The following is a 14,062-nucleotide window of genomic DNA, read 5'->3' as shown; positions in this document are numbered from 1 at the left end:
GTGCTTCTGCTCCCAGATCGACTGGAAAGGGATTGAAAAAAAATCCTGTTAAAATCCTCTTAAAATCATAGCAAATCCCATTGAAATCCAGTTAAAATGCTGTTAAAATCCTGTTAAAATCCAGTTAAAATCCTGTTAAAATCCCATTAAAATCGCAGCAAATCCCGTTAAAATCCGCGCTCCTGCTCCCAGATTGACTGGAAAGGGAAAACAGCAAAAAATCCCGTTAAAAACCTGTTAAAATCCGCGCTCCTGCTCCCAGATCAACTGAGGGGAGAATGGAAAAAAATCCTGTTAAAATTGGGTCAAAATTCCATTAAAATCCTGTTAAAATTGTGCTAAAATCATGTTAAAATTGTGTTAAAATTCCATTAAAATCCAGTTTAAATCCTGTTAAAATTGTGTTACAATCCTGTTAAAATCCCATTCAAATTTCATTAAAATCCCATTAAAATCCTGTTAAAATCCGCGCTCCTGCTCCCAGATCGACTTGGGGGGGGGGAAATAAAAAATTCCATTAAAATCGGGTTAAAATCCCATTAAAATTGTAGCAAGTCCCATTAAAATCCCATTAAAATCCCATTAAAATCCCATTAAAATCCTAAAAAGGTAGAAGAGAAAAAAATCCTGTTTAAATTGTGTTAAAATCCTGTTAAAATCCCATTGAAATCCCATTAAAATCCTGTTAAAATCCGCGCTCCTGCTCCCAGATCGACTGAGGGGGGAAAAGTAAAAAATTCCATTGAAAATCCGTTAAAATCCCATTAAAATCCCATTAAAATCGCAGTAAATCCCATTAAAATCCGCGCTCCTGCTCCCAGATCGACTGGGGGGGAAAACAGCAAAAAATCCCGTTAAAAACTCATTGAAATCCCGTTAAAAACTCATTAAAATCCCATTAAAATCCTGTTAAAATCCCTGCTCCTGCTCCCAGATCGACTGCGGGGGAAAAAAGAAAAAAATCCCATTAAAAACCTGTTAAAATCCCATTAAAATCCCATTAAAATTGTAACAAATCCCATTAAAACACGTGCTCCTGCTCCCAGATCGACTGGGGGGCAAAACAGCAAAAAATTCAATTGAAATTGAGTTAAAATCCTGTTAAAAACCCATTAAAATCCCATTAAGAACCCGTTAAAATCCGCGCTCCTGCTCCCAGATCGACTGGGGGGAGAAAATAAAAAATTCCATTAAAATTCTGTTTAAATCCCATTAAAATCGCAGCAAATCCCATTAAAATCCGCGCTCCTGCTCCCAGATCGACTGGAAAGGGAATGAAAAAAAATCCTGTTCAAATCCCATTAAAATCCCATTAAAATCCCATTCAAATCCTGTAAAAATCCTGTTAAAATCCGTGCTGCTGCCCCCAGATCGACTGGGGGGAGAAAAGTAAAAAATTCCATTAAAATCCTGTTAAAATCCTGTTAAAATCCGCGTTCCTGCTCCCAGATCGACTGAGGGGGAAAACAGTAAAAAATCCCATTGAAAACCTGTTAAAATCCCATAAAAACCCCATAAAATGCCCTAAAAACCCAGGATTTTTTCAGGAATTTTTCAGGAATTGTGATTTTTTTGGGAATTCTTTGGGATCCTCTCACCTGGAATCATTTGGCCACCTGGAACCCCACAAAAACCCCAAAAAAACCCTAAAATCCCATTAAAACCCCAAAAAACCCCAAAAAAATCCCCAAAAAAATCCTAAAATCCCGGGATTTTTTCAGGAATTTCTCAGGAATTGTGATTTTTTTTGGGAATCTCTCACCTGCAGCTGTTTGACCACCTGGAACCTCACAAAACCCCTGCGAAAATCCAAAAAAATTCCAAAAAATCCAAAAAAAACCCCCAAAAAATCCCATAAAACGTCCTAAAACCCCGGGATTTTTTCAGAAATTTTTCAGGAATTTGGAATTCTTTGGGAATTCTTTGGGATCCTCTCACCTGCAGCTGTTTGAGCACCTGGAACCCCACAAAACCCCTGCGAAAATCCCAAAAAAATCAAAAAAATCCCAAAAAAAATCCCAAAAAATCCCATAAAAACCCCATAAAACGCCCTAAAAACCCAGGATTTTTTCAGGAATTTTTCAGGAATTTGGAATTCTTTGGGAATCTCTCACCTGGAGCTGTTTGACCACCTGAAACCCCACAAAACCCCAAAAAAAACCCCAAAAATCCCAAAAAAATCCCCAAAAAATCCCATAAAAACCCCATAAAACGCCCTAAAACCCCAGGATTTTTTCAGGAATTTTTCAGGAATTGTGATTTCTTTGGGAATTCTTTGAGAATCTCTCACCTGGAGTTGTTTGAGCACCTGGAAGGCCATGAAACCCATCCGAAAATCCAAAAAAAATCGCAAAAAAATCCCAAAAAAACCCATAAAAACCCCAGAAAATGTCCTAAAAACCCGGGATTTTTTCAGGAATTTTTCAGGAATTATGATTTTTTTTGGGAATTCTTTGGGAATCCTTTGGGATCCTCTCACCTGGAGCTGTTTGAGCACCTGGAAGGCCATGAAACCCCTCCGAAAATCCCAAAAAATTCCAAAAAAATCCCAAAAATCCCATAAAAATCCCAAAAAACGTCCTAAAAACCCAGGATTTTTTCAGGAATTTTTCAGGAATTTGGAATTCTTTGGGAATTCTTTGGGATCCTCTCACCTGGAGCTGTTTGAGCACCTGGAAGGCCAGCAGCATCCCAAAAATCCCAAAAAAAACCCCAAAAATCACAAAAAAAGCCGCAAAAAACCCCATAAAAACCCCATAAAACGCCCTAAAAACCCGGGATCTTTTCAGGAATTTTTCAGGAATTGTGATTTTTTTTGGGAATTCTTTGGGATCCTCTCACCTGGAGCTGTTTGACCACCTGAAACCCCACAAAACCCCAAAAAAAACCCCAAAAAATAAAAAAAAATCCCAAAAAACCCCATAAAAATCCCAAAAAAACGCCCTAAAAACCCGGGATTTTTTCAGGAATTTTTCAGGAATTGTGATTTTTTTGGGAATCTTTGGGAATCTTTTGGAATCTCTCACCTGGAGCTGTTTGACCACCTGGAACCTCAAAAAACCTCCGCGAAAATCAAAAAAAAACCCAAAAAAATCCCAAAAATCCCCAAAAAACGCCCTAAAAACCCGGGATTTTTTCAGGAATTTTTCAGGAATTGGGAATTCTTTGGGATCCTCTCACCTGGAGCTGTTTGACCACCTGAAACCCCACAACACCCCTGCGAAAACCCCAAAAAATCCCAAAAAACCCCCAAAAAATCCCATAAAACCCCATAAAACGCCTTAAAAACCCTGGGATTTTTTCAGGAATTTTTCAGGAATTGTGATTTTTTTGGGAATTCTTTGGGAATCTCTCACCTGGAGCTGTTTGAGCACCTGGAACCCCATAAAACCCCCAAAAAAACCCCCAAAATCGCAAAAAAATCCCAAAAAATCCCATAAAAATCCCAAAAACGCCCTAAAAACCCGGGATTTTTTCAGGAATTTTTCAGGAATTGTGATTTTTTTGGGAATCTTTGGGAATCTTTTGGAATCTCTCACCTGGAGCTGTTTGACCACCTGGAACCTCAAAAAACCTCCGCGAAAATCAAAAAAAAAACCCAAAAAAATCCCAAAAATCCCCAAAAAACGCCCTAAAAACCCGGGATTTTTCAGGAATTTTTCAGGAATTGGGAATTCTTTGGGATCCTCTCACCTGGAGCTGTTTGAGCACCTGGAACCCCACAAAACCCCTGCGAAAATCCCAAAAAATCCCAAAAAAATGCCAAAAAATCCCATAAAAACCCCATAAAACGTCCTAAAAACCCGGGATTTTTTCAGGAATTTTTCAGGAATTTTCCAGGAATTGGGAATTCTTTGGGAATTCTTTGGGATCCCCTCACCTGGAGCTGTTTGAGCACCTGGAAGGCCAGCAGCTCCTGGCGCAGGTCGTCGCCGCACTTGACGATGACGGAGAGGAGGCGCCAGGACGGGAGGTGTCCGTAGGGAGAGCCCTCCCGGATCCTCCTGGGGAAAAACGGGATAAAAGTGGGAAAATGGGAAAAAAAATGGGATAGGGAATGGGGGAGGGGGCTGGGGGTTTGGGGGGTGGGGGAAAGTTGGAGCAAATCCCTTTAAATTCCCATAAAATCCCATTAAAATCCAGGAAAATCCCATTAAATCTCATTAAATCCAAATAAAATCCCATTAAATTCCAGGAAAATCCCATTAAATTCCAATAAAATCCCATTAAATTCCAGGAAAATCCCAGTAAATCCTTTTAAATTCCCATAAAATCCCATTAAATCCCCATCAAATCCCATTAAATTCCATAAAATCCCATTAAAATTCCACTGAAATCCCACTAAACTCCAGGAAAATCCCATTAAATTCCACTAAAACCCCATTAAAATCCAGGAAAATCCCATTAAATTCCCATAAAATCCCATTTAATCCCATTAAATCTCATTAAATCCAAATAAAATCCCATTAAATTCCAGTAAAATCCTATTAAATCCCATTAAATCCCATTAAAATCCCATAAAATCCCATTAAATCCCAATAAAATCCCATTAAATCCCATTAAATTCCATCAAACCCCATTAAATTCCCATAAAATCCCATTACATTTCAGTAAAATCCCATTAAATTCCAGGAAAATCCCATTAAATTCCCATAAAATCCTATTAAAATCCCATAAAATCCCAATAAATTCCCATAAAAATCCCATTAAATTCCAGGAAAATCCTATTAAATCCCATTAAATTCCATCAAACCCCATTAAATTCCCATAAAATCCCATTAAATTCCAATAAAATCCCATTAAATTCCACGAAAATCCCAGTAAAATCCCATTATATTCCAAGAAAATCCCAGTAAATCCTTTTAAATTCCCATAAAATCCCATTAAATCCTAATAAAACCCCATTAAATACATTAAAATCCCATTAAACCCCATTAAATCCCATTAAATTCCAGGAAAATCCCATTAAATCCCATTAAAAATAAAAAAAAAAAATCTCATTCAAATCTCATTAAAATCCCATCAAATCCCATTAAATCCTAATAAAATCCAATCAAACCCCATTAAATTCCCATAAAATCCCATTAAATTCCATTAAAACCTCATCCAATCCCAATAAAATCCCATTAAACCCCATTAAATTCCATAATTTTTTGGGAATTCCAAGGAATTTTGGGAATTCCCAATCCCAGGACTGTGTTTTTTACTGGGAATTTTTGGGAATTCCAAGGGATTTTCCAAGGAATTTTTGGGAATTCCAAGGGATTTTCCCAGGAATTTTTTGGGAATTCTGAGGGAATTTTCTGGGAATGTCAAGGAATTTTCCCACTCCCAGGACCAGTTTTCCTGGCAATTTTTGGAAATTCCAAGGAATTTTCCTGGGAAATTTTGGGAATTCCGAGGAATTTTCTGGAATTTCCACTCCCAGGCCTGGATTTTCCAGGCAACTTTTGGGAATCCCAAGGGATTTCCCCAGGAATTTTTTGGGAATTCCAAAGGATATTCCTGGGAATTTTTTGGGAATCCCAAGGAAATTTCCAGAATTCCCACTCCCAGCACAGGGTTTTTCCTGGGAATTATTGGGAATTCCAAGGGATTCTCCAAGGAATTCCAAGGAATTTTTGGGAATTCCCGCTCCCAGGACCAGATTTTACTGGGAATTTTTGGGAATTCCAAAGAATTTTCTGGAATTCCTGCTCCCAGGACCAGATTTTCCTGGAAATTTTTGGGAATTCCAAGGAATTTTCTGGAATTCCCACTCCCAGGTCTGAATTTTCCAGGCAATTTTTGGGAATCCCAAGGGATTTTCCTGGGAAATCTTGGGAATTCCAAGAGATTTTTTTCCTGGGAATTCCAAGGAATTTTTGGGAATTCCCGCTCCCAGGACCAGATTTTCCTGGAAATTTTTGGGAATTCCCAAGGAATCTTCCTGGGAATTTTTGGGAATTCCAAGGAATTTTCTGGAATTCCAAGTAATTTTTGGGAATTCACACTCCCAGGACTGGATTTTTTCCTGGGAATTTTTTGGGAAATTCCAAGGAATTTTCCCAGGAAATTTTGGGAATTCCAAAGAATTTTCTGGAATTCCCACTGCCAGGACTGGATTTTCCAGGCAATTTTTGGGAATTCCAAGTAATTTTTGGGAATTCCCACTCCCAGGACTGGATTTTTCCTGGGAATTTTTTGGGAAATTCCAAAGAGTTTTCCTGGGAAATTTTGGGAATTCCAAGGAATTTTTGGGAATTCCCGCTCCCAGGACCAGATTTTCCCAGGAATTTTTGGGAATTCCAAGGGATTTTCCTGGAAATTTTTGGGAATTCCAAGGGATTCTCCAAGGAATTTTTGGGAATTCCCGCTCCCAGGACCGTGTTTTCCCCAGGAATTTTCTGGAATCCCAAGGAATTTTCTGGAATTCCAAGGAACTTTCCAGAATCCCAAGGAAATTTTCGGGAATTCCTGCTCCCAGGACCGTGTTTTTCCCAGGAATTTTTGGGAATTCTGAGGGATTTTCCAAGGAATTTTCCAGAATTCCCACTCGCAGCACAGGGTTTTTCCCGGGAATTTTTGGGAACTCCAAAGAATTTTCCAAGGAATTTTTGGGAATTCCCGCTCCCAGGACTGTGTTTTTCCCAGGAACGTTCCGGAATTCCCATCCCTACCTGACTTTCTCCTGCCAGGGCTCCTTGAGCGCCACGGCCGAGGGATCCTCGGGGTCGCGGCGGAACGCGGTCGGGGTGTGAGCCAGCTGCTCCGACAGACGGCGCCTGGTGGACAGGGGAGAGGGGGGAAAACATGGGATATTGCATGGGGAAAATTCTGGAATTCCATGGGGAAATTAACAGGAATGACATGGGGAAATCCATGGAATTCCATGGAAAAATTCCTGAAATTCCATGGGGAAAAACACGGGAATAACATGGGGAAAAAATGGGAATAATGTGGGGAAAACGTGGGAATAACGTGGGGAAAAATGGGAATAACGTGGGGAAAAAAAGTGGGAATTCCATGGGGAAAAACATGGGAATGACATGGGGAAAACAGGGGAATAATGTGGGGAAATTCTGGGTTTTTCTATGAGAAAAATTCTGGGAATTCCATGCAGGAAATGGGATATTCCATAGGGAAAATTCCTGAAATTCCATGGGGAAAAACAGGAATAACATGGGAAAATTAATGGGATATTCCATGGAGAAAAATGGGAATAACATGGGGAAAAAATGGGAATAAAATGGGAGAAAAATGGGATATTCCATGGGGAAATTCCAGGGATTTACGGGGGGAAATTCCTGGAATTCCATGGAAAAATTCTGGGAATTCCATGGAAAAAATTCCTGAAATTCCATGGGGAAAAACACGGGAATAACATGGGGAAAAATGGGAATAATGTGGGGAAATTCTGGAATTTATGTGAAGAAATTCCTGGAATTTCCATGGGGAAATTCCAGGGATTTACAGGGGGAAATTCCTGAAATTCCATGGGAAAAACTCTGGAATTCCATGGAAAAAATTCCTGAAATTCCATGGGGAAAACCATGGGAATAACATGGGGAAAACATGGGAATGACATGGAGAAATTCCAGGGATTTATGTGGAAAAATTCCAGGAATTTTCATGGAAAAAATCTGGGAATTCCATGGGAAAATTCATGGAATTTCCATGGAAAAATTCCAGGAAATCCATGGGGAAAACTCCTGAAATTCCATAGGGAAATTCCAGGGATTTACATGGAAAATACTGGGAATTTTCATGGGAAAAAACCCGGGAATTCTATGGGGAAAATGGGATATTCCATGGGGAAAAAATGGGAATAACATGGGGAAAAATACGGGAATAATGTGGGGAAATTCCAGGGATTTATGTGGAAAAATTCCTGGAATTCCATGGAAAAATTCCTGGAATTCCATGGAAAAATTCTGGGAATTCCATGGGGAAAAACACGGGAATAACATGGGGAAAAAATGGGAATAATGTGGGGAAATTCTGGAATTTATGTGGAAAAATTTCTGGAATTTCCATGGAAAAATTCTAGGAATTCCATGAGGAAATTCCAGGGATTTATGGGGGGAAATTCCTGAAATTCCATGGGGAAAATTCCTGAAATTCCATGGGAAAAACTCTGGAATTCCATGGAAAAAATTCCTGAAATTCCATGGGAAAAACTCTGGAATTCCATGGAAAAAATTCCTGAAATTCCATGGAAATAATTCCAGGAATTCCATGGGGAAAAACACAGGAATAACATGGGGAAAAAACATGGGAATAAAATGGGGAAAAAATGGGAATGACATGGGGGAAAATGGGAATAATGTGGGTGAAAAAAATGGGAATTCCATGGGGAAAAACATGGGAATAACATGGGGAAATTCTAGGGATTCATGGGGAAAAATTTCTGGAATTTTCATGGAAAAATTCCTGGAATTCCATGGAAAAATTCCTGGAATTCCATGGAAAAATTCTGGGAATTCCATGGGGAAAAACACGGGAATAACGTGGGGAAAACATGGGAATGACATGGAAAAAATCTTGGGAATAATGTGGGGAAATTTCAGGGATTTATGTGGAAAAGTTCTGGGAATTTTCATGGAAAAATTCTAGGAATTCCAGGGGAAAAATTCCAGGGATTTATAGGAAAAAATTCCTGGAATTTCCATGGAAAAGTTCAGGGAATTTCGACCTGGGAAAGGTCAAAATTCTGGGAATTCCATGGGGAAAAAGCCAGAAATTCCAGGGGAAAAATGGGATATTCCATGGAAAAAATCCAGGAATTCCATAGGGAAATTCCAGGGATTTATGTGGAAAAATTTCTGGAATTTTCATGGAAAAATCCCTGGAATTCCATGGAAAAATTCACAGGATTTCGATACAGGCAAGGTCAGAATTCCAGGATTTTTCTGGAAGAATTCCTGAATTTCTGCTCTGAGGAACACCACAATTCCAGGATTTTTTTAAGATTAAATTCCCAGATTTCTGCTCTGAGGAACACCACAATCCCAGGATTTTTTTACAGATTAAATTCCCATATTTCTGCTCTCAGGAATGTCAGAATTCCAGGATTTTTCCAGAACAATTCCCAGATTTCTGCTCTGGAGAACACCACAATTCCAGAATTTTTTTAGGATTAAATTCCCAGATTTCTGCTCTGAGGAACACCACAATTCCAGATTTTTTTTAGGATTAAATTCCCAGATTTCTGCTCTCAGGAACATCACAATTCCAGGATTTTTCCAGAACAATTCCCAGGTTTCCCCCTGACCGGATGTCCCCGGCGGCGATGAACACGGGCTCGCGGCTCTCCTGGCTGGTGATGGAATCCACGGAAAACTGGGAGATGTTGTCACAGCTGTTGGTGTGCATCTCTGGCAGCTGCAGCAATTCCAGGAAAATCCCATCAAATCCCAGCAAAATCCCATTAAATCCCAAAAAAATCCCATTAAAATCCCATGAAATCCCATTAAATCCTACTAAAATCCCATTAAATTTCATTAAAATCCCATCAAAATCCCATTAAATCCTACTGAAATCCCATTAAATTCCATAAAAATCCCATTAAAATCCCATGAAATCCCATTAAATTTCATTAAAATCCCATTAAAATCCCATTAAATCCTACTAAAATCCCATTAAATCTCATCAAAATCCCATTAAAATCCCATCAAAATCCCAATAAAATCCCAATAAAATCCCATTAAAATCCCATTAAATGACATTAAAATACTATCAAATTCCTTAAAATCCCATAAAATGCCATGGAATTCCATGAAAATCCCATTTAAAATCCCATTAAAATCCCACCAAAACCTCATTAAAAATCCCATCAAAATCCCATTAAATCTCATTAAATCCCATTAAAATCATGTTCAATCTCTTGGTGACACCTTGGGTCACCTTGGGGACACCTTGGGATTGGTCCCATCACCTTGGGGACACCTTGGGGTTGGTCCTACCTCCTTGGGGACACCCTGGGGACACCTTGGGGTTGCTCCCACCTCCATGGGGACACCTTGGGGACACCTTGGGGTTGCTCCCACCTCCATGGGGACACCTTGGGGACACCCTGGATTGGTCCTATCACCTTGGGGACACCTTGGGGACACCTTGGGATGGTCCCACCTCTATGGGGGCCTTGAGGAGACCTTGGGGTCAGTCCCACCTCCTTGGGGACACCTTGGGGACACATTGGGACACCTTGGGATGGTCCCACCACCTTGGTGCCACCTTGGGGTTGCTCCCACCTCCTTGGTGCCACCTTGGTGCCACCTCCACGCCATCCCCATGGTCCCCACCTCCTTGGTGCCACCTTGATGCCACCCTGGCGCCACCTCCCCACCCCCTGTGCCATCCCAATGTCCATGGGGACACCTTGGGGACACCCTGGGACATCTTGGGGAAAGTCTGGGGTTGGTCCCATCACCTTGGGGTTGGTCCTATCACCCTGGGGACACCTTGAGGACACCTTGGGTCACCTTGGGGACACCTTGGGATGGTCCCACCTCCATGGGGACACCTTGGGGTCAGTCCCACCTCCTTGGGGACACCTTGGGGACACCTTGGGTCACCTTGGGATGGTCCCATCACCTTGGGGTTGGTCCTATCACCTTGAGGACACCTTGGGTCACCTTGGTGCCACTGTGGGGTTGGTCCCACCTCCATGGGGACACCTTGATGCCACCTTGGTGTTGGTCCTATCACCTTGGGGAGACCTTGGGGTCAGTCCCACCTCCATGGGGACACCTTGGGACACCTTGGGGTTGGTCCCACCTCCTTGGGGACAGTCCCACCTCCATGGGGACACCTTGGGGACAGCCTGGATTGGTCCCATCACCTTGGGGACACCTTGGGGTTGGTCCCACCTCCTTGGGGACACCTTGGGGACAGTCAGGGGTTGGTCCTATTACCTTGGGGATGCCTTGGGGACACCCTGGGATGGTCCCACCACCTTGGGGTTGGTCCCATCACCTTGGGGACACCTTTGGATGGTCCCGCCTCCTTGGGGACACCCTGGGATGGTCCCACCTCTACAGGGACACCTTGGTGACACCCTGGGACACCTTGGGATGGTCCCACCTCCTTGGGGACACCTTGGGGTTGGTCCCACCTCCATGGGGACACCTTGGGGACACCCTGGATTGGTCCTATCACCTTGGGTCACCTTGGGTACACTTTGGGATGGTCCCATCACCTTGGGGACACCTTGGGGACACCCTGGGACACCTTGGGATGGTCCCGCCACCCTGGGGACACCTTGGGGACACCTTGGGACACCTTGGGATAGTCCCAGCATCTTGGGGACACCTCAAAAGCCCATCCCCATGGTCCCCACCTCCTTGGGGTCACCTTGGTGACACCCTGGGACACCTTGGTGCCACCTTGGGGTTGGTCCCACCACCCTGGGGACACCTTGGGTCACCTTGGTGACACCTTGGGATGGTCCCACCTCCTTGGGGACACCTTGGGGACACTTTGAGTTGGTCCCATCACCTTGGAGAGACCTTGAGGTGCTCCCACCTCCTTGGGGACACCCTGGGACACCTTGGGATGGTCCCACCACCTTGGGGTTGGTCCCACCACCCTGGGGACACCTTGGGGACACCCTGGATTGGTCCTATCACCTTGGTGCCACCCTGGGGACACTTTTGTGCCACCCTGGGGTTGGTCCCACCTCCATGGGGACACCTTGGGGACACCTTGGGTCACCTTGGGATGGTCCCACCACCTTGGGGTTGGTCCCACCATCCTGGGGACACCCTGGTGACACCTGCATGACCACAATCCTCCCCACCTCCTTGGTGCCACCTTGGGACAGACCCATCACCTTGAGGACACCTTGGGGACAGTCTGGATTGGTCCCATCACTTGGGGACACCTTGGGGACACCTTGGGGACACCTTGGGGACATCTTGGGATTGGTTCTATCTCCATGGGGACACCTTGGTGACACCTTGGGATTGGTCCTATCACCTTGGGGACACCTTGGGGTTGGTCCTATCACCTTGGGGACACCTTGGGATGGTCCTATCACCTTGGGGACACCTTGGGATTGGTCCCATCACCTTGAGGACATCCTGGGATTGGTCCCACCTCTATGGGGACACCTTGGGGTTGGTCCCACCTCCTTGGGGACACCTTGGGGACACCTTGGGATGGTCCCAGCACCTTGGGGTTGGTCCTATCACCTTGAGGACGCCTTGGGGACACCTTGGGGACAGCCAAGGGTTGGTCCTATCACCTTGGGGTTGGTCCCACCTCCTTGGGGACATCTTGGGGACACCTTGGGTCACCTTGGGGACACCTTGGGATTGGTCCTATCACCTTGGGGACACCTTGGGATGGTCCCACCTCTACAGGGACACCTTGGTGCCACCGTGGGGTTGGTCCCACCTCCATGGGGACACCTTGGGGACACCTTGGGATGGTCCCAACTCCATGGGGACACCTTGGGGACACCTTGGGATGGTCCCACCTCCTTGGGGACACCTTGGGGACACCCTGGGACACCTTGGGGACACCTTGGGATGGTCCCATCATTTTGGGGACACCTTGAGGTTGCTCCTATCACCTTGGGGACACCTTGGGGTTGCTCCCACCTCCATGGGGACACCTTGGGAACACCTTGGTGACACCCTGGGACACTTTGGGATGGTCCCAGCACACTGGGGCTGGCCCTATCACCTTGGGGACACCTTGGGGTTGGTCCCACCTCCTTGGGGACACCTTGGGAACACCTTGGTGACACCCTGGGACACTTGGGATGGTCCCAGCACACTGGGGCTGGCCCTATCACCTTGGGGACACCTTGGGGTCAGTCCCACCTCCTTGGGGACACCTTGGATTGGTCCCATCACCTTGAGGACACCTTGGGGACATCTTGGAGACAGTCAGGGGTTGGTCCTATCACCTTGGGATTGGTCCTATCACCCTGGGGACACCTTGGGGTTGATCCCACCTCTATGGGGACACCTTGGGGACACCTTGGGATGGTCCTGCCTCCTTGGTGCCACCCTGGTGCCACCTCCATGGGGACACCTTGGGGTTGGTCCCACCTCCTTGGTGCCACCCTGGTGCCACCTCCACGCCATCCCCATGTCCCCACCTCCATGGGGACACCTTGGGGTTGGTCCTATCACCCTGGGGACATCTTGGGGACACCTTGGAGTTGCTCCCACCTCCTTGGTGCCACCTTGGGATTGGTCCTACCTTTATAGGGACACCTTGGGGTTGATCCTATCACCCTGGGGACACCCTGGGGACACCCTGGGGACACCTTGGGGTTGCTCCCACCTCTATGGGGACACCTTGGTGCCACCTTGGTGTTGGTCCCACCACCCTGGGGACACCTTGGGATTGGTCCCACCTCCTTGGTGCCACCTTGGGACACCTTGGGATGGTCCCATCTCCTTGGGGACACCTTGGGACACCTTGGGTCACCTTGGGGACACCTTGGGGACACCTTGGGATTGGTCCCACCTCCATGGTGACACCTTGGGGACACTTTGAGTTGGTCCCATCACCTTGGGGACACCTTGGAGTTGCTCCCACCTCTATGGGGACACCCTGGGACACCTTGGGATGGTCCCACCTCCATGGGGACACCTTGGGGTCAGTCCCACCTCCTTGGGGACACCTTGGGGTCAGTCCCACCTCCTTGGGGACACCTTGGTGCCACCCTGGTGCCACCTCCGCGCCATCCCCGTGTCCCCACCTCCACCTGGAGCTCCACGATGTCGTCCACGGACCAGGCCTCGTCGTCGTTGTCGTAGTTGGGCACGGTGCTGAAGCTGCCGGCGCGCTGCTCGGGCCCCACGCCGCACTCCGGAAGGTTCTCGGCCGAGCGCGTGCTGCGGATGCGGTTCTCGGGGATGCGCGCCGGCACGCTCGCCGTGTCGAAGTTGTCGCATTCCAGAACCTCCACGTAGATCAGGTAGGGGGCCTGGGGGGAGGGAGAGGGTTGGGTTTAGGGGGAAATCACAAATCCCATCCCAAATCCCAAATCCCACCACAAATCACAAATCCCACCCCAAATCACAAATCCCACCCCAAATCACAAATCCCATTTCCAAATCCC

The 14,062-nt window shown here is 45.6% G+C and overlaps 1 protein-coding gene across 2 annotated transcripts in view; it reads right to left on the bottom strand.

Annotated features, from left to right (window-relative positions):
• The window catches only part of PI4KB (phosphatidylinositol 4-kinase beta), a 43,493-nt gene that overhangs the window by 9,681 nt on the left and 19,750 nt on the right, over positions 1-14,062 (bottom strand). For both annotated transcript variants that reach the window (XM_033082998.2, XM_033082999.2), the window contains 4 exons: positions 13,700-13,927; positions 9,254-9,363; positions 6,660-6,764; positions 3,881-4,004 (listed from right to left, as the gene is read on the bottom strand). In XM_033082998.2, coding sequence (XP_032938889.1) covers positions 3,881-4,004; positions 6,660-6,764; positions 9,254-9,363; positions 13,700-13,927 — 567 coding nt within the window. The remainder of the gene's footprint in view (positions 1-3,880; positions 4,005-6,659; positions 6,765-9,253; positions 9,364-13,699; positions 13,928-14,062) is intronic.

This window comes from Catharus ustulatus, chromosome 30 (genome assembly GCF_009819885.2).
Source record: "Catharus ustulatus isolate bCatUst1 chromosome 30, bCatUst1.pri.v2, whole genome shotgun sequence".
In the NCBI taxonomy this organism is placed as follows: Eukaryota; Metazoa; Chordata; class Aves; order Passeriformes; family Turdidae; genus Catharus; species Catharus ustulatus.
Note: the sequence above shows the minus strand (reverse complement) of the source record. Positions and strands in the feature narration are given on the sequence as shown.